General features: G+C 37.9%; 1 protein-coding gene across 1 annotated transcript in view; it reads left to right on the top strand.

Moving 5' to 3' along the window:
- Positions 1–504: 504 nt before the first annotated feature.
- The window catches only part of LOC120524520 (olfactory receptor 6N1-like), a 35,530-nt gene continuing 13,648 nt past the window's right edge, over positions 505–22,386 (top strand). Inside the window, exons 1-2 of the mRNA XM_039746355.1 lie at positions 505–792; positions 2,890–2,941. Of these exons, the coding sequence (XP_039602289.1) occupies positions 505–792; positions 2,890–2,941 (340 nt within the window). The remainder of the gene's footprint in view (positions 793–2,889; positions 2,942–22,386) is intronic.

Here is a 22,386-nt window from a genome sequence, read left to right as displayed (position 1 = left end):
CTACTTGGGGATACAGAGGAATGCAGATGGAGGGGGAAGGAAGGGTGGTTTGCACTGACAAATACCCTGGTGATTCCACATACAGTATTGGTGATTATAAATGGATTTAAAATTGAGACCTTATTCATTTCTGGCATCAACATTTCCACTGTTGCCCACCTATATTTGCTACCATGACAGTGGCTAAAAATGAAGACTATTCTAACATGCATCCATGGAGAAACCCGCTGGTACATGTGTCATCAGTTGCAAAGGATCGCAAAAAAGTTAGCTGTAGCCGAATTCACCATTCCCAGTGATACTGGGGTGGGACTGGTCTACAATTAAAAGCGGTTTGACACCTTGCACTCCTAAATCAAGTTAGGGCCTAATTATAGATAGGGATGATCCATTTCAAGCTGCCTCCACCGTGTAACCAGCCGGGTAGCGAGAGACTATGCGGCCACTCAGTGTGACGTGGCAATTCTCGGGCTGTCATGGGCAGAAATATCGTCAATCAATGCCATGACGGATCAGGAGGAAACCACTCCCCTTGATGTTGGTCATGACCATCTTTCCATGTTACAGTATCAGTTTAGAGAAACACCGGCTTCTTTGAAAATGGAAGAGTGGAATGATGATTCCCTTAAATTTGCAAAAAATGCATTCATTCTTGTCATTGGCCAATGTACTCATGAGCCCATGCCACAAGGTCCTCACTTTATTTTAGAAAACGACCTTTTGTTTCGGGTAGCGGAGCATGAGGAGGAGGTGTGGAAGTTGCTGCTAATACCACAAACCTTCCAGCGGCAGGTTTGTGAATTAGCACACGCCCACCTCCTAGGAGGCCATTTGGGCACTAAAAGAACTTTGGAACATATTAAGCTGTGATTATATTGGCTGGAAATCAACAAGGTGATTCATCCCTTTTGCACGTTCTGCCTGGAGTGTCAATTGTGACAAATTCCTAGGAAAGACTGTGCTCCTCTCATTCCCATTCCACTGATTGATGTCCCATTTGAAGGAACTGGTGGAGACTTAGTAGGACCCCTTCAGCCCTCAGCTCGCGGACACAAATATATTTTAGTCCACGTGGATTATGCTATTAGATATCATTAAACTGTTCCATTGCGCTCAGCCACTTCTAAAACAATTGCACAGGAATTAGTAGTGGTCTTTAATAGTGGCGATTTGGTTTCCCTAAGGAAGGGGCACCTTTCCCCTCTGAGATGTTCAGGAAAATAGCCACGTTACTTAAAATAAAACACTTGAACACCATGGTGTATCATCCTCAAACCGATGGTAGTGGAGAGGTTTAATCAGACTCTCAAACAAATGCCAAGGTGGTCAGCGAGGATGGGAGGAACTGGGACCAACTCCTCCCTATCATCCTTTTTGCATATCGGGAAGTCCCACAAGCCCCTATGGGCTTCTCACCTTTTTAATTATTTTATCGATGACAACCCCGGGATACTGGATATTTTAAAAGAAGGATGGGAGGAAGAGGCTCTCCCTTCCACAAATACATTAGAACATATTGCGCAATTATGCAATAGATTTGGAAAGATTCATCCATTACTCAATAGTCACATGGAAGAAATGCAAGCAGCACAGGCCTGATATTATGGTAGAGATTCGTCTCTCCGGGAATTCCACCTGGGAGATTGGGTCATGGTCCTTGTTCTTGCCTTCCATTCTAAATTGCCAGCCTATTGGCAAGGACCATATGAAATTAAGGCGAGGAAAGGACTTGTTGATTATTTGGTGAAACAACCCAGTCACCGACTGAGCGAACGGGTCTATCATGTGAATCTGCTGAAGCCATGGAAAGGCAGGGATCTCAATCCCTCCTCTGGTCAGCCCTGCTCAGTCTTTGCTCACAAAAGTAACATTAACTTCAGTGCGAATCTGAGTTCCAGATGAAGACGGGAGCTGGAAGCAGTTATCCTGTCTGTCCCGGAGGTAGTGATTAAAACACCTAGAAGGACCTCTCTGATTACGCATGATATTGTGACAGAACCTGGAGAACGCCCATATCGCCTTCCCGAGGCATAAAGAGCTGAAGTGGAACTTGAGATTAAATGCATGCTGGAACTAGGAGTAGTAGACTAAAGTCATAGTCCCTGGTTCAGTCCCATAGTCTTGGTCAATAAGCCTGATTGAAGCTGGAGGTTCTGTAACGACTTCCATCGACTTAATCAAGTCTCCCAGTTTGATGCCTATCCAATGTCACAGGTAAACAACCTCCTCAAGAGACTAGGACAAGCTAAATATTTGACCACTTTTGACATGACACAGGGATATTGGCAGGTTCCTTTAACAGACTCCTCAAAGGTTAAGACTCCGTTTAGCACCCCTAGTGGTCAGTGGCAATATCATGTCCTTCCATTTGGGTTACATGGGGCTACTGTGACTTTCCAGCGCCTGGTGGATAAAGTGTTCCAACCTCATATTTCGTAAAGTGCTTCCTACCTGGATAACGTGGTCATCTATCTCAGTATATGGGAGGAACACCTACAGCAGGTCCGAGCGGTATTATGGACAGTTAATAAGGCCAGACTTCAAATTAATCCCAAGAAATACTTCTTTGGATTGAACAAAGCCAAGTATTTAGGCTGCCTGGTGGGTCGGGGTACTGTGAAGGCACAGTGCTCCAAAGTAGATGCCATATTGAAATGGCCCTGTCCGCGAACCATGCGGCAGGTCCAAGCCTTTCACTGGCCTTACAGGCAGTTTGTGTTCCAATTCTCTGAGAGAGCAGTACCCTTGACTGATATGACAAAAAAGAGGGCCCCGAACAATGTGGTGTGGACTGATAAGACAGATCCTGCCTTTATTTACATGAAACAGGTCCTTACATCGGCACCATTCTTGAAAGCTTCTAACTTTTCTTTACCTTTCATTCTCCAGGCAGACGCTTCAGACACAGGCTTGCGTGCCATGCTGAGCCAGAGCGTCAATGGTGTTGAACGCCCTGTGATGTTCCTAAGCTGGAAACTGCTGGAATGAGAGACCAGGTATGAGGCAGTGGAAAGGGAGGCCTTGGCGATCAAATGGACAATTATACAGCTGAGGTAAAACCTCTAGGGCCGCAAGTTCACCCTTGTTACGGATCATGCACCATTAAAGTGCATGGCCCTATCCAAAGAATCAAATCCACAGGTCACCAGATGGTTTCTTGGCCTACAGCTAGCTGAACAAGCTTTTGCTTGTTTATCGACGAGGCTGTCTCCATGCCAATGCCAATGCACTTTCTCGGGTTCATGACCTCTTGGTCAGGAACGCCTGTACCGACCACTCTGAGCTTAGAGGGGGGCCTTGTATCACATATGTACGTGGGAGGCAGCTAAAGGGCCTGAATGAGAGTAATTTCATGCCAGACCATTGGGTGGTGGAGTGCACTAACTCCTTTTCTCATTTCTCTGCGGACCCGGTGACGTCACTTCTGTTTTCCAGCCGTACTGATGATGCCACTTCCGGTCACATGCCCAATGACATAATTTCCGATTCTGGCCTTACTCATAACGTCACTTCTGGCCCTGACCCCAATGACACCACTTTGACTTGACAGACTGGATCTGAGCTTCTGGTCCACAAATATAAGAATTTGTCAACTCAAAGATAAGAGTTTGTCGAATTTGGTTCTCCAAACAAAAGGCTCATAGCTTTTCAATTCAGAAATCAGGATTCAGATCTTTTCAGTCATTTTGGAGAATTCCCTCTTCTTGAGAGAATCCCAGAGAGGGACACTGAACTTTTCTAAACTTGCCATTCTCTTTGCTTCTTCCCACTACTTCTCAATTACCTTAAGAGATGGGGTGCATGTGGGTTAAAATCGTGAATGGTTTAAAGTCACTTCCAGTTACAAAATCATTGTCTTTTAATAGATGGGTTCTTCTGTTCATCTTAGTTGTCATCCTTTGAATTATATTATATTATGTCTTTGTCCTTGTTTGAGTCCATTTCGCGCCTTCCAGCTTAAGAGGTTTGCAGAGGGGCCTATGGAGAGATGTTAGTGCAATTCTGATTTACACCTTTGTTATCAGATGAAGTCCAGGCAGATCCTTGTACAAGCTGAAGTTGAGTCACTTAGCTTGGAATGCAAGTCGGGGTTTTGTGCAGATGGAACCCATCATCCCTGTTAAATCTGCTTTCTTAACGGGCCTGGTGTGCCACAAAAACCTACCAGAATGGGCAATACCCACTTTGCATACAACACAACAATCAATGAACCTCTAAGAGACTTATTCCCTAGCATTTAGGAAGGTGGTCTCTCAACAGTGATGTAATTGTGGCCTTACTTTTTGGGGTTTCATCCACAGAAAACAGATAAATGTGGCTTGAGGTTAACTATACAATACATTAAAATTAAACAGCATGTGCAATAAGTCAAAGTAAAAAAAACTGAAAAAAAAAAATTCATAACAACAATAAACAGGAAAACATGCTCAAGCCAGGGAATAAACCCTAAAACATTTTAGTCTCCTGCATTCCTCTTTTTGACAATTTAATTCTGACTTTTCAATCCTCGCTTGTTATTGACTATGATTTGACATTTCATGATTCTTTATTCCTCTCATTCCTACTTTGACTTTGTACAACATTAACTCATATCCAAACAATTAGGATTCCAAAATGCATAATTTAGTAGGACAAACTGTAATAAAGTTAACAGCAGCAGAGCACAACCTACACATATTATTATTTGACTGATGCCTTCATCCAACGCTACTTACATTTAACATACAATTGGTTACATTTCTTTTATTGTTCCAATAAAAGTACAGGCAGGTGAAGTAACTTAGTCATAGTCACACAGTCAGTAGCAGGACCTGAACCCACAAACTTTGGGTTTGAAATCAAAAGCCTTAACCACCACTTCACACTGTCTGCATGATAAAATGGTGTTGTTTTTACTGCAGCGAAAATGGTCACCTCTGTGTTTCTTGTTCATATTTAGAGAGAAAACAATCAAATAACATTTCCGCTCCACTGATGATATCAACTACTTAAGTGTTACAGCCACTGTATGTGTTACAACTGTTTACAATGCCAGTGATGTGGTAAGGTTTTACCAGGGAAGGGCTGTTATTGGCTTGTTGATACAAAAACATATTCTCGTGTAAGTAACAATTTAAAAATAACTGCTCTTCCATTGAAAATAAAGCTTTGAATATTGGCAGTAGATGGTAATTATTTGGAAAGTGGGGTGCTAGAAAACATTACTACTCCATTAAAACTGATTGATCTCCAACAGAAATAGTTTGTTGGGTAAATGTATCTGAATGTTAGTGTGCATATCCTATTTCAGCATCCATGATGCATTGTGGTTCAATACAATTAATACCAGAAATGTATTTATTTTGGGGATACTTTAATAAGAAATATACTACGGAACTCCTGTATCATGGCCCTGTTTCTTGAATCATTGAACTATTACTCAGCACACCATTTCCTAAAGGCAAAATCTATGTCCCAAGTTGAAAGTCAAGTCATGGATGAGTATATACAAGAAACTTTAAAGAACTGTTTTATTCAGCTTTCCAATAGTCATTTACAATTAGGATAATTTTCATTAAGAAAAACGACAGGAGATCCTGACCATGTATAGATTATTGAGAATTCAATAAAATTACTATAATGAACTATTATTTATTAATATAAATATTAGTAAACAAAATTACCAGTTCCATGATCTTAACAAAGTTAAACTTACGTAGTGCATACAACCACTTCCACATTCGTGATATAAATGAATTGAACACAGCCTTTTACACTTCATAAATACATTAAGAATGCAAGGCCATGACTTTGTATTTAATAGTCCTGTCATTGCAAACTGCAACCCTTTATTACCTTCAACTTCTTTTGGGACCAGTCAGCACTATATTTGCAACAGTAAAACAAGTTAAACGATTTAACTGACTTTGGTTAGTTTTTAGCTTTAAAAATTCAAGCTTTTGAAATAACTGGAGTTGCTTAAAGTTCAAAAGAAAAATATTAGATGCTGCATAAATCAGTGAGTATACTTCAATCAAAGGTTTGCTTCATTGGTTTTACATTAGACCTTCTCAGTTAGTAAAAAATACAGGTGAAATTCAGTTACAACAAATATCTTTACAATGAAATTTTCATTACAACATAGTATTTTTATGGTCCGGACAGTTTCAATACATTCAACAGATATTTTCATTACAACAAAGTGCCCAAAAGACCTTGAAATGCCTGAATGAATCATCCACAGAGCAGTTATTTCTGTGTTCACGAATCAGTTGTGATCCCTGAATAAAAACATTATAAATTTTTCTCTTTCTTTGAACTTTCCTCAAACTTTTTTTTTTTTGCTGTGTTTGTTTTCTGTTGTTTTCAGTAATACCTTTTGCTTATTGCTCATCAACATTCGAAAAACATCCACTGGAATTTAACTCAATGTAACCCACCTATAGAAATGATGCGCCACTCATTCAAGAAAAAGCAAACTCACTGTTGTGAGGTTTCTAAACTCTTTTGGGGCCTCTCCCAATGGGACAACACGCAGAAGAGCGTCCCGAAGCATGATCACCGTGTCTGTGGGAGACTGTTTATCCATTGCCAGGGCAACAGTAGGCTTACAGTGCTTCAGTGGCTCACTGCCGATGCAACTATGAAAAGATCTCAATGGGTGATGCAAGGGAACAGTATTACTTGGCCACTAACCTGGTCACAACCCTGCTTGATTGCTGTGTCAGTGTATAGAAGAGTGGTAGATCACGCTACAATAAAAAACCATGATGTTCCTGTTTCAAGCTGAATACAGCTTGTTTTGCTGAAGTACTGAGACTTAGCCACGTGTTTTGGGGTGCAAGACTTTAGAAGAAGATTGTACAGTCAGCTGGGGTTGGCTAATTCGCTGTCGGGATCATTTTAGAATTGCAGCCAAAGCAATCTGTGGAGAAGAATTTGCAGTTCCAATTGAAAAAGCAAATGAATGGCGTGTAGTTGAAATCAGGAAAATCGTTTTAGCTGATGAGCCTGAAGTCATCTACAATGCTGATAATACTGGAATCTTCTACTACCTGCTACCGAATCGCACTTTTAACACTCAAAGGTGATCCATGCTGAAGGGGAAAAAAATCTAAACAAAGATTGACAGCTCTACTTATTCCTCTCATCATTGGTAAGATGACCAGTTTTCTGTGTTTTAAGCACATTACTTTCCTTCCCTGCGAGTATAAAGTGAACCAACGAGCTTTTTGGAATTTCCTCCGCAGTGTTCTGCTGCAGCGCAGTGAGCCTGCGGTTGCCTTGCCCCGGCAACAGACAAATGATCTTATAGAGACGCGGTAATCGCTCTTCAGAAACCTCACAATATGATGAAGAACAAAAGGAAGATTATATTTCTGATTAATAACTGTGCTGCCCACATCATGCTTCCACATTTAGATAATCTTTGAGGTGAATTCCTCCCACCCAATTGCACAGTAGTGCTTCAGCCATTAAATTCGGGTATCATTCCCACCCTGGAAGTGTATCGCGAGTTCAAAACTAACGTGAAAGAAGTAATTGAAATGATTGCAAATGCCTGAATGCAAGTTAAATCAAGAACTATAGCGACAAATATAGAATTTCATTACAGTACTATAAAATTTTCCTTACAATGAAATTGTTTTTAGGTCCCTGGCACTTTGTTGTAATGGAATTTTACTTGTAGTTCCAATCCCTTTCTCCACTGACAAAGAGAATATAGGAACTTCTTGGTTGAAAGTAAACATATTAATTTGATATGTTATGCTTACAAAAAAAATGTTGCATTCTTTGCTTAAAATATTAACATCCCCTTTTTGCTTAGGATAATGTGTAATATGCTTTATTATCAGAAATTGCAGTAAAGAAAATGTAATTAAGAACTGAATTGTTAAATATTTATATATCTATTCTTGCATAATACACATTCACAATCCCTTTTCATCAACCTATATATATTTAACTTTCAGCTTCAAGTACAGATCAGAAGCCGATTATCATGTTAGTGTGTTATCCTAGATGTCTACATCTCCACATAAGTAAGTTTCTTGACAGTAAAGTGAAATATCTTGATGACACTTCAGGGTCTCTTGATTTAAACCTAAGAACGGAAATGCCTGTTGAGTTAAGGACAATTTGAAAAAAAAACAACAGCAGAATTCCAAAATATGTTAACTAGAGCTAGTTTTACATAACCTAATTATAATTAGATTATCAGTGTAGTACACTAAATAACTCATTTGGAATTCTTAAATGACGAGATAACATTGTTGAAGGTCTGATTTTGTGCTGATCCCAGAGCACGTTTACTTCATTTAAGCCTTTTTGAAGTAAAACAAAAATGCAAAAAAAGTACCACAAACATTTATGCTAATGACTACCATTAAAATGACCATAGTTGCTTAAGTCTTCGCAAAGCTCTGACCGAAACTGTGATTTATAAAATGAATTCAAAGTAGCAGCCACACAGAATTGCACAGGCACATTGACTCAATGACTAAGTATTGTAGTGGAGGGGGAGACTTTGGGACCTTCACAACCAAGACTTGATGTTATTTTGGAGAATCTAGGTGAGTTTCATTGGTGAGCTTGTTGGGCTGATTGTTCTCCTGTTCTAATGGGCAAAGTGACATTTGAGAATAATAACACTCTTTGTTTCAACTTACTGGTCTGTTTGTGGTCTAAATGTCATTACTGACCATCATTTCCAAAGTGAATTTATAGTACTTTAATAACCCATTTTTGGTGTTGTTTGAATTCAATACCAAGAAAAGTTTAAATAATCTATCATTGATATATATTTTGAACACTTTACCACATTTTTAGAATTTTTGGCAACACAGAGAAATATATTATTCTATATTAATTCAAATGTTATTAAAAGCTGAAGAAAGAAAGAGAGATGCTGACAAAGCTAGTTTATTGCACTGAATAAAAAACTCTATAAACAGAATTAAAAATACATAAATGCTATAAGACTCATGACAGGGAATATATTGCAGCCTGCAGATTGAAAAACTGGACAATATAGTTAAATGAATAATATACACCGCACGTGAAATCAACAAATCCCCTGGTATGTATTATTATTTTTTCCATTCATAATGTTGCATATTTCCCTGTGAAACCCAATGTATCCACAGTAGATTGCTGCACACAATAATTGGAATGTTTTAAAAATAGATCATTTGTTTAATCATCAGAGGGAAAAGTGATTTTATATAAGAGGCCATGCAAATGTGTAGACGGAGCATCTTAAGAGAAACACACCTTATGGGTGAGTAAAAAAAAAAAAAAAAAAAAAAGAAAAAGTCACATTATTATTTATTGATACACTTTCTTCTAATTCTTTTTCATCTTCTACATACTCTTTATTTAAAACTGTTACAGAAGCAGTTACAGAACTGCTGAGAAAACTTTAAAATACTTTGAAGCATGCAGCCTTTTCATCAAAAACTTACTGGCTATACATTATAGAAATTAATAATAAAGTTAATTTTTATTTAATGGCTTAATTTTTAAATGTTACTACTGTTTAGTATGTTAAGAATATATATCTAGTAATACATTTTGTATTGGTTACAACATTGCTGAGTGTTTGACTAATGTTTTTTTACAATGACTTCATTTCAAATGTGGTACATTTTTTAATTTGTTTAATGTAAGTATGTAAGTTATGTTAAAGAAGTAAAGTGTGCTTACCTCTTTGGCAATCCATAGATGTCTTAATAAAATGTATTATTATTATAATTATTATAGATTGACAATTCATCTCTGTGCAGTATGGCATATTGGCATTACGGTAAAATGATTTGTTAATATGAGGGATTCACAGGTCTTGAGCTAAGTATGCAATATCAAGAGAAATGCGTTTCACTTAAGCCATCTCAGACCACTCCAAAGTGTATTGGAGGTATTTCCTGCAACAATGACAATGGACATGAAAATTCTAAAATGAAAATGTAATCTCTCTTTTGCAACTTCATTTTCAAAGTCTGTGTGCAAGAATGCTGCAAAAATTAAAATTAAAATGAAAGGATCCCATTTGCAATTTTCTTTTAAGCCTGAACCACAATGAAGCTACAAAATAAAAAGTAACATTCATATAAACACTGACACCAACTGCTGCTCATTGAATTTTAGATCAAAATCATGTGAATTAAACATAGTCGAAGTAAAGAGTATTCTATTTGTCGAAGTGGCTCTACAGCTACAAAGGACAAAGAATTGTAGGAAATCGAGGTACAAGGCCCGGGCCATTCAACAGTGTTATCTGCATGTTAAGAACTTAAAATTGAAAATGCAAAATGGAAATGTGTTTTACTTTTAATTTTGTAGTATAGGCTGAAAATGAAATTGCAAAGAGTAATAATATTTTCATTTTAATTTCTGCAGAAAATACCTGCCATATGAAATGAAGTTTTGTTAGCAGGTCACATTACAGAGATGAATACAAAATTTTACGGATGCTTTGTGTTTTGAAGACCTTTTTTCAACAGCCACAATAATTCAACTACAGTAATGTGACAATTGTTAATCCACTTAATTCATAAAATAATTAAAATATTTTGCTCTATATAGACTACCAGGATTGTTTAAATATTAAACTAGACAGATTAACTGTACTTGATGGTTCTTAATTTAGGACCAGGAAATTCTGTGGCTGCTGTTTCCTATTACAATTAATTTCTGAATCAGACCAAATATCGATTAGACTGTGTATTATTTTGTATATGCTTAGTAAATCAGAGAAGGATGATTCACCATTGCACGCAGCAATACTCTAATGTTACTCTCTTCATCTTAGTCCTGCTTCTCTAGGTCAGTCTAGTATGGAATCACCATGGATTAAACGAAGACTGTTAGGAAACTCTAGCCAGGACCCTATTGTGGAAATTTTTTTTCTTGGCTTTGCTGGAATTAAACAATACCCACAGATGCTTGGAGTGCTATTCCTATTTATTTTTATATTAAGTGTATGTGGAAACATTTTTGTTTTCTGTGTTATCAAAAAAGAAGAACAACTACACACTCCAATGTACATTATCATTTCTAATCTTGCTTTATCAGATATTGTTTACAGTACAATCGTCATGCCTAAAATTATTGAGATGTATCTGTTCAATAATTATGCAATGCAATTCAATGCATGTGTGGTTCAGATGTGCTTTTTACATTTCATTGCTATTGTAGAAAGTTTTCTTCTTGTAGCAATGGCTCTTGATCGTTATGTGTCAATATGTAATCCTTTAAGATATCCGTCATTAATTACACATAACATTACATATGTACTGTGCTTCGTATGTTGGTTATGTCCTTTATTTGTTCCTGGTCTTCTGTTTGCCTATTATGTAGGGCTGCCATATTGTGGACCTAACAAAATACCACATTTGTACTGTGAATATGGTTTAGTCGTACGGCTTGCTTGTACAGATACTACCAGTAATGTCAATGTTGGAATAACCCTGGGATGTGTATTATTGCTTGGCTGTTTTTCAATTATTTGTCTCTCATATTTACAAATAATAATAACAATCTTTAAAGTTACTCAACCTGGAGGCAGATCAAAGGCATTTTACACTTGCAGTACACAGTTGGTAGTTATCTGCATTTTCATGTTACCAAGAATATTTGCATATGTCAGTCTTAATTTTTTTTATATGCCATCTGATCTTAGAATAGCATTAGGGTTTTTTTACTCTATTTTCCCACCATTCATACATCCTGTCATATACAGTCTTCGAACTAAAGAAATACGAGCCTTTATATTGAAATCATTCAGGACTAAAACAATTAACATTCCTGGAGTAAACTTAGAGAATATTTCCGCATAATATCTGTTCAGTTTTTCATTTTTAACACCTTACAATTGTAAGGTGACATGAGCATTCAGATATATTACAGTACTAGGCAAATGACTGTTGCAATAATTAAAATGTCTTATTAAATACATAGTACATAAAGGCAGTTTAACTTATGTAATATATTAAAGTAATGGTAATGATCTAAATAACAAATCCAAATGTGTAGGATTTATTCTTTTGTACTTTAAATTCCATTAAGTGAAATTAACTGAAAGACTAAACATTTATAATAATGTTGATTTCTTTAAACCATTTCATTTCTAGTCATATGACAGTATTGTTTGAATGCATTAGCAATTTTAGTTTCATTTAGATAGCTACAGTATGTGTACCTTCATTTTAAATAAACTGCTTTTAAGAGAAAATTCATAGAATAAGTTTGAATTGTATATTTAGGAATAAGTCATAAGATATTGTGAATATGAAAGGTAATGTTTTAAAAAGTATAATACTTCATCATATGAGTGGCAACTAATTGTCAGAAAACCATAAACAGTAACAATAACAATGAATGACAGAGCCTCAGCCTCTACACAAAACTGAAATTGAATTTTAAACTCGGGAAGGTCACCAATAGGTTGTGGTAATTACATGCAATTTCTTTAACATGAGTGTGAAATGGTCAGTGCAAACTGTCAGCACAGTGTGTCTGTACAAAGGGTGCACCAGAAATTTTTAACAGAGTTGCTTTTGAACAAGGCCATGGAGTTAAAATCCTTCATTTGTTTAAACAGAAGTCAACCAAAGTTCTTTCTCCTCTTCCCCCCAAAAATATTTAAGAAATCCCCTGTGTCAGACTTCACTTGTGCTTACTTAGTACACTGGAGAAATCCAAGAATATTATGCCCACTCATCTTACTGCCTACATTCTTCTCAAGTTTGGGTCATCCAGCTGCTCCAGTTTAGATCCTATGTGGTAAAAACCCCCAGGTTACATTAGCATGCTTCACCTGAGTTTCTTTATAAAGTGTTTAGTTGCCACTTTCATAAACATAGAAATTATTATTTGTTCCCTTCTAATTTTTCCTTGGCCCATTTGCCATCATTCATACAGAATGGCTAATTTGCCTTTTCATTCCAGTTACTCTAACTCAATTTTAATTTTTTTATGGTTAACAATCATGTAGGTACAAAATGTGAATTTGTTTGATAACATTTTGATTGGTACAATATGACTGAGAATCCCCCCAAACCCAAACCTTGCCTTTTTCAATCACTACTCTTGCTGGAGCCACTTTCTAATAAATTTCTGAATCCTGTAACCACACAAGGTTTAACAACTCTGGCAGTATATTAGTTATTGCTCTAGCATGGAAACATTCATGGACACTTGCAGGGCCTTAAATGATTTTTCCTCATATCCCCTTGTGGTCAGATACAGGAATGACAGGTCTGGATCCAATGAGGAAATTGTGGGGCACCAACCGGATCATTCCTTTCATTGTCTTTGGACAACAATATTAAAACAAAAATGAAAGAAATCATGCTCGCAGGTGTGTGTCCCATAAGCAGGAACTCAGATGAAGTTTTATGTAGTTGCAGTCGTTCTAGCAGAGCTCCGTTCAGCAGGTTGTTCATGACCAGTAATGGGACCTCCTGGAAGAATGCCTGGGGTTTTATGGTGGCTAGACCAGAAGGGATGGCATTAAATGCCTTCCCTGGGCACCCTCTCGGCAGTGTGGGGAAAGAAGGAGATGACAGTGTTAGCGGGAATGCCCCCTCTTATCTTGGCAGGTTGTTACATATATATTACACGACACCCTGCAACTTATCATATGACAATATGTAATCATGTTGGAAGAGTTACAGAATCCATACACCTAGCAGGAATGACAGGGCAATTAATATATCATTAGGACTCTTTAGCAAAACATATTTTATGTTGTGTTATTGGTAAACTATTTAAATGAAAAAGTCAGAAATTTTGTTACACCACCATTGCCTCTGTGTATTCTTCTTAATCTACCTTGAAATCTATTTACAGTACATATTATCTCTCTCTAATAACGTTAATGTTTATGGCAGAAGAAACAAAAGGGAAACTTTTTTCTCTGAGGCAGATTTAATGAAAAGTCATTAACTTCTAATTCCTCAGTTTCTCCAAAATATGATTTGCTAAACTTTCATACTGTGAATTAAACTTATGCAACTAATACATAGCTCCCAAATGTCATTGAGAGTTAATCTACTCAAATATAATAACCAGTCACTAACCACAAATACTAAGAAAAACATAAAAAGGCCTTCTATACCATCTTGTTGAATGAGACAAAACACTTTTATTTTGATTAAGGAATTAATATGTATAAAGTCCAGTATGCACAATTGTTAGAAAATATGTAGACTGACTGAATGAGCTGCCTGTGTACCGAATTAGTGGTTATTTTTGTACCATCTAAGGTCCAAAGGTAAAAACTAAGAAATACTGATACCCAAATTTACATAATGTATTGTGATATCAAGCAATGTAATTTTTTTTTTTACTTTGAGTAATATTAAGAGAAGAAAGAGTGAAGTTTGTGATGTATTTTTTAATGTCAAGGGAAAGCATACAAGTACATCCCCAATTTAAAAAAACCACAGATAAGTAACTTTATGCTTCACTAAAAAATGACAAATAAAATACAGTGATCATGTATGGTCCTGGGAAGGATGTTAAACTGCATCCTCTAGTAGTAGCAGGGAAAACCTTGGGGTTGGTAGCAGGACTGGCACTCTGGCCTCTGTAAAAAATTTCACACAGCTTCAAAAGGACAGACAAGACTCCTTCCTGCTCTAAAGGAGTAGCTCTACTGCAGCCACCCACTGGAAGGCTGCTCACATTATGAAAGGGATGGGGGAGAGCCCGCGGGAACTTCATTCCAAGAAGCGCCAATGGGGTCAGGCCTGTTGGGGATTGGAACTGGTGTGGTGCTGAAGTACTGCCCACTGCATGGCAGCACTCTGGTCCCAATTTGATACTCCCCATCTGGGTATGTGGGTGAAAAGTCTTGTCTCTCCGGAATGATGATCATCTTCCTCTGCCATCAGAGGAGCTTTGTAAACTCAGTATTTCAGTGGCAGCACTCTCTGAGGTGCACAGACCTGGGACTGGCTAGATCTTTATAGGTGGGTACACCTTTTATTGGTCTAGTTGCTCTGATGTCTATCGTACTCAGGAAGTACTGTAGCTGTTGCTGTGCTGGATTAGCTCCGATGGTGTCCAATGTTACTCCTTTCATCAGGTATATTATGAGACTCAGATTAAGGCACCCACTGGGGTGCGGATCACTGGAACCTGGTTTTAGTGTGCTGCATCGTTGTACTTGGTATCCAATACTGGTAGTGGAGTGAAGCAGGTCAATCACATCCTCGTGGGCAGACGCTTGAAGCTTCTATAGACCTGCTGGGTCTACACAACTGCCCAGTTGGCAAATTCTGACGACAGACTTGTTGTTGCTACTCTGAAGATCCCACTTAGGTCCAGTAAGTTCCCACCTATTAGGAGAACGAGGCTGGACCTGGCCAGAATCCAAGACCAGGCTGTTTTTAATATACTAGGTATTTTTTGATCTTCTTGCTTTGACTTTCACTTTGGTCATGATTCATGTTTCTCTCAAGGTTCTTCTGTTGCCTGCATGGCATTTCATAACATGGCTGAAGATCAAGATGCCACTCTGCCTAATAAGCTTAATGTCTTGTGCTCAATACACAGATACTGATCTGTTTTCTTTTATCAAATGACAATGACTACCTTTAAGTGAATAAATGATATTGGAGTTTTTGTACTTCTTCTCTGGCCTGTACTTTATAGCATTGGCTTGAAAAAGCTGAACACAGAGCAGCAAATATTTGATATTAAAAAAAAAAAAATCTTTATTTTAAAGCTGAGAATGTGGCATAGTTGCTTTCAAGATCCATTAGTAAACTGCAAAGATCAGGTTGCATATGCACAAACACATTCAAGGGTAAACCCAGAACACCACATGGCCAAGAAAAACAATAATGATCCTTACATAAATATAGAAATTGTTAATTAATTAAAAATTAATGAGATGGCTAACAAGGAGCATGCCATGATAATGTGGACCTTGAAAAAGAAATTTTAACTTGGTTAATTAATTACCAGTTTTGCCTTTGCCTTTGCAGTTCCACTCTCACATCTTGGGTGGGCACCTGGGGGCTGATAAGACCAGAGATCATTTATCAAAATGATTTGATTGGCTGAATATGGGAAAATATGTTGAGCGATTCTGTACTTCATGTTCTGATTGCCAGATCATCTCTGCTTATAAACCTCCTTGGGCTCCTCTTATTCCTATGCCTATTCTGGAAGTCCTCTTTCAACGGATGGGATTAGATATTGTAGGTCCTCTTCCTAAGACTAAAAATGGGTATCAATATATGCTGGTGTTGGTTGACTATGCAACATGATATCCAGAAGTGGCTGCTTTGAAAAAGGCCAATTCCTCCACTTTAGCCAAAGCTCTGTGTGAGATTTTTACTCGTACTGGCATCCCCAGGGAAATTTATTTATTTTATTTATTTTTTTATTAATTTTATTGCAATCCATACAAAGCAATCAAGTTTTTACAAAAAGAAAAATTTAGTTAAAACAGATCGATCCCCACCCTGAGAGAGAGCAAGTAAAGCGTAAAATTTAAGGCTTGTAAACATACCTAAATTAATAAATTCTCTGTGCTTCATGAACTTATTTTAAAATATTACTGATTAGATCCTGCCATGTTTTGAAAAAAAGTCTGTACGGATCCTCTAACTGAGTATTTGATTTTTTCCAATTTTAAATAACACATCGGTTTCCCACTGACTTAAAAGAGGAGAGTTTGGGTTCTTCCAGTTTATCAGAATAAGTCTCCGTGCCAACAGTGTAGTGAATGCAATCACAATTTGTTTGTCCTTCTCTACTTTAAGCCCCTCTGGAAGAACCCCAAACACAGCCGTTAATGGGTTAGGAGGGATTGTGAGTCTAAGGCTGTCTGAGAGGTAATTAAAAATTTTTGTCCAGAATAATGTTAATTTGGTGCAGGCCCAGAACATGTGACCCAGTGAGGCTGGGACTTGGTTGCAACGTTCGCAGGTTGGATCATGCCCTGGAAACATTTTGGAGAGTTTTAGTCGAGACAGATGTGCTCAATATATAATTTTAAGTTGTATAATTGTATGCTTTGCGCATATGGAGCTCGAGTGAATTCTCTGCATTGCTACTTTCCACTCCTTTTCTGATATATTAATTGAGAGATCTTTTTCCCAGTGTCCTCTTGGATCTTTGAAAGGGAGGGATTGTAAAATGATTTTATATATTGTAGAGATGGAGTCTAAGTCCTTGAGATTGAGCAATATTTTTTCCAGCATGGATGAGGGTGCAAGATGAGGAAAATCTGGAAGGTTCTGTTTAACAAAGCTCCTAATTTGAAGACAGTGAAACAAATGTGTAGCTGGAATGTTAAATTTGGAATGTAATTGTTCATAGCATGCAAAGACGTTGTCTATATAAAGATCCCTAAGCAAGTTAATTCCAAATTTTTTCCAGATATTAAAAACTGCATATGTTTGTATCCCCAGGGAAATTTAAACTGATCAGGGTACACGTTTTACTTCTCATGTGATGAAACAATTGTGTGACAGCCTTGCTGTTAAGAAATTGAGTAGCACTGTTTACCATCCACAGACAAATGGTTTGACTGAACGATTTAACAAGACTTTAAAACATATGATCAGGCGAGTCGCTCATGATGATCCGACATCTTGGGAGTCTGTCCTGCCTTTTATTATGTTCGCAGTGCGGGAATCGCCGCAGGTGTCCACTGGCTTGAGTCCTTTCGAGTTGTTATTTGGCAGGTGCCCGCGAGGTATCTTGGATGTTGTATGAAAAGAATGGACAGGAATCGAGTCAACACTTCATGGACCGAGCTTTGCGGATCGGGTAATTTCGTTGCAAGATAGAATTTCAAAGCTTTTCTTTATCGCTGTGGAGCATCAGTGACGTGAGCAGGAAACCCAGAAATGTCTACGATAGGCGCTGTAAGCTCCATGAATTCAAACCTCGTGATCATGTTCTTGTTCTGATTCTGTCTGACACGTACAATTTCCTAGTGAAATGGCAGGGCTGTGCCTATATTGAGGAGTGTATGAGACCGGTGAATTACAAGGTTAGAATACCAGGCCGTCCGATGCGAGAGATGGACGTCTGAAGTGGAGCTCCGCTAGCGGTGGTGCTACTTTTCATATTATTTGCTTATTATTCTGAGATATCCTGTATTTATTCAACCCGAGAGGGACTGCTACAGTATATGTAAACACATATAAACATGGCCAAGAAGAAGGGGGGTTCGAAAGAATCGAAAACTAAAGCTACATCCGAGCTGCGATCAGCAAGCCCTAGTTCGAGATACGGCCTCTCAGAGACAGACCTGGATCAGATGGGAAAGTACAGACCTCGGGACCACGGTCCGCTACATCGTCGCCGGCTGAGAGCAAAAGGGGCGAAGGTGCGATCGTGAGTGCAGATGTGGATAGCTTCGCCGATTGGAGAGGATTACCTGAAACTGGAAAGGGCGGAGGTCCGCGGCTTCAGTTACGCAATTACGCGACTGGAGCAGCGGGGACACCGGCTTCAGCAAAGTCTGCTGCTTCATCTACGGTACAAGAAGGCACATTTGCAGCTATCTGAACTGAAAGTGTTGCTCACTGAGCTCACGCAAGATATAAAGAAAAGCGAGAAGGCTAATGAGAAAGCAACGGCAAAGGCACTTGAGAAACTGAATCAGGAATTGAAACAGGAGATGAAAGGCTGCGTCAAGTGCAACTTGAACTTCGACAGGTGCTGGGTAAAATTGAAGAGCACATTCAGAAAAACTCGGTTAAACTGAGCACGCTTGCTGATCGATTGGAGCATCTTAGTGAGACATTCACGAATCGGATCGAAATAGCGAACATCTAGCTGCCAGTGCCGAGGAAAGAGCAGTAAATGTCAGTTCGAATGTAAAAACTCGGAGAAAAACTTGGAGACAGACTGGCTGCTTTAGAAGATGGGAATAGAAGGTATAATGTCAGAATTGAAGGCTGCGGAGAATCGAGAAAGTTTAAACCCGTGAAATTCGCAACTGAACTTTTTCTAAAATAATCGGGGCGACTTTAAAGCAGAATCTGAGATAGCAGCGGCTTACAGCGTCTGATCAAACACCGTCAGACCCGACCAAGATCTTTTATAGTTCGTTTTGAACGATTATCATTTAAGTTAGAGGTGATGGAACTCCTCAGGAAAAAAGGAAGATATTATATATGAAGATTGCCACATTCGTCTTCCCTGACTTCTCTCCAGCAACAGCTATAAAGCGCGCCTTCTATAATATTAAACAGCGCTACGGCAAGCCAATGTCAAATACGGCCTCCTGTATCCGCAAAACTGAAAGTGGAATGGCAGGGTCATTTCTATGTTTTCGCTAGCAAGGAGGAGGCAGAAAATGAGTTAAGAAAGCTGATCCCGGACTATTCTGATACATAATTGTGAGTCATGGCGGTAAATGATAAAGCTAGGATTAATAATCTACTGTCTGATCTATTTGTTTTAAAATACGGGTTTTTATCAGCATATATTCTCATATTATTCTTATTATTACTTAGTATTACTAGGGCGCTAAATGTTTATGTTTTATTGTGCTTAATTACGTTTTCCTCTTTTTTTTTTTTTTTTCTTTTCTAATTATTTCATGTGTACCCTAAATGAGACTGTTCAATATCATACCCTTGGTTTGCTGTTATTGCTATTACTGCATTAAGACTTGTTATGCTTGTTTTGGACACATCTTTAACACCATCACCTGGGTTTATTATCTGGGGATATCATCTTAATGCACTAAAATTGATGAAGATATATATATATATATATATATATATATATATATATATATATATATATATATATATATATTAAGTGCAAAATTCTTTTTTTTTTTTTCCTCTTTTAAAGACTATATTGGTAACAGATATCTCTATCTTTTAACCTTAAAGCGCCACTGCATGGGGGCTTGATGTGCTTTGGACGTGCTCTGTCTCTGGGTATGTCAGAGGACTGGGACTGCATGAAGTGGGTTTTAGCCTCACCTGGGGAGGCAAAAGGGAGGGTGGGGGTTAAGGGGAAGAGAAAGAGAGCAGGCTTGATCTATATCTAATCTATCATCTCAATCTTTATAATTATAACTATCAACGTAATAATAAGCTGCATGGCAACAACTCTTGGGGGAATAGGAAATTAAGACCTAAACTATTTCACTTCCAGTTAAGACTATAAAATGACACCAAAAACTCAGAATCAGTGTCTCCATGATGGGACAGTTAACTTCGTAAGCTGGAATGTTAAAGGCCTGAATCACGAATTAAAGAGAAAGAAAGTACTTTCTCACCTAACAGGTCTAAATGCTAAAATAGTATTTTTACAGGAAACCCACTTACTAAGTAAGGATCAGTTCCGCTGCAAAAGACTGGACTGGCCAAATGTTCCATTCTAGTTTTACAAAGAAAACTAGAGGGGTGGGAATTCTCATACATAGAACAGTACCATTTGTAGCATCAGATGTAGTATTGGATCCTGAAGGGAGATATGTGATGGTCATGGGAGACTTATCTAACTGTAAAATGATTTTGATAAATGTTTATGCACCTAATGTTGATGATAAGGAATTTATACAAAATTTATTTGCATCCATTCCCAATCTGAACACTCATAAACTTATAATGGCTGGGGACTTTAATTGTGTTCTAAATCCACTTTTAGATAAGACTTCCTCCACAGGGGAAGCAACTAACACCGCAAAGATAATTACAAAGTTTATAACTGATCACAACTTATCAGATCCCTGGAGGTTTTTAAACCCAAATTCAAGAACATATTCTTTCTACTCACCAGTACATCATTGCTACTCAAGGATTGATTACTTCTTTATAGATAATAACTTCTTGCCTAAGATTAAATCTTGTAAATACGATGCTATTGTTATTTCAGACCATGCTCCGATGATCTTGGAGCTGAAATTACTAAGCCCCATACACTCACCCCGCAGATGGCGCCTCAATCCGCTTCTATTAGCTGACGAGAATTGTACTGAATTTATATCCAAACAAATCGAATTCTTTCTAGAGACAAATACATCCCCTGAGATCTCTGCAGGAATACTCTGGGAAACTCTTAAGGCCTTCTTAAGAGGACAGATTATCTCATATCTTTCCCACAGAAATAAATCCGAAGCGAAGAAAGTAGCAGAGATAAAAGCGAAATTACTAAAATAGATGAAGAACATGCCAGACTACCAAGCGAGACTCTACATAAGAGGAGGCAGGCTCTACATTCAGAATTAAACCTCTTGACAACTAAAGAAACCTGAACAACTAATTTACAAATCCAGACATCATTATTATGAACATGGAGAGAAAGCTAATAAGCTTTTAGCGCAACAAATTCACAAGCAAGATGTAGCAACGCAATCTCGTAATTACTAACACGAACGGAGATAAAATCATCGAACACAAAAATATAATGTACACTTTTAGAGACTACTATAAATCCCTATATACTACTGAGTTTAAAGAAGACAATATACAATCTAATGCATTTCTGGATAAATTACAGATACCACAAATTGACGCTTTTAGTGTGGAGGAACTTGATAAACCTCTGTCATTATCAGAATTACTGGATGCTATAAAGTCACTCCAAGGTGGAAAAGCAGCAGGCCCTGATGGCTACCCTGCAGAGTTTTACAAGAAATTCTCCGCTCAGCTAGCTCCCTCCTATTAGCAACATTTACAGAAGCCAGAGATAACCAATCTCTTCCACAAACCTTTCGCCAAGCACTAATCACTGTCTTTCCAAAACAAAATAAGGACTTATTACAATGTGCATCATACAGACCAATTTCACTTCTGAATAACGACGTTAAAATACTCTCTAAAATCATAGCTAGAAGGATGGAGAAAGTGCTCCCCTCAGTAATATCACAAGACCAAACTGGATTTATTAGGGGCCGACACTTATCTTCAAATCTTGACGCCTGTTTAATGTAATATACTCACCAACTAAATCAAACACCCCAGAAATATTATTATCATTGGATGCAGAAAAAGCATTCGACATGATTGAATGGAAATACCTTTTACTATTTTGGAGAAGTTTGGGTTTGGCCCGAACATTTGTGCATGGATTAAATTACTGTATACTAACCCAGAAGCTTCAGTTTGCATCAATAACATTTGCTCAGACTACTTTAAACTAGAACGTGGCACAAGACAAGGATGCCCTTTGTCACCACTGCTGTTTGCAATTGCCATTGAACCACTGGCAATACATTGTCGAAATACTGATCAGATAAAGGGGATTAGCAGAGAAGGACTGGAACAGAAAATCTCATTATATGCAGATGACATGGTACTGTATATATCGGACCCAGAAAATTCTGTGCCTGCAGTCTTAGCAGCACTCACAGAATTTCAAAAGCTCTCTGGTCTCAGAATTAATCTGAATAAAAGTGTACTCTTTCCGTGAATT

The sequence above is a fragment of the Polypterus senegalus genome, chromosome 2 (assembly GCF_016835505.1).
Source record: "Polypterus senegalus isolate Bchr_013 chromosome 2, ASM1683550v1, whole genome shotgun sequence".
Classification (NCBI taxonomy): domain Eukaryota; kingdom Metazoa; phylum Chordata; class Cladistia; order Polypteriformes; family Polypteridae; genus Polypterus; species Polypterus senegalus.
This window is presented reverse-complemented; position numbering and strand designations above follow the sequence as displayed.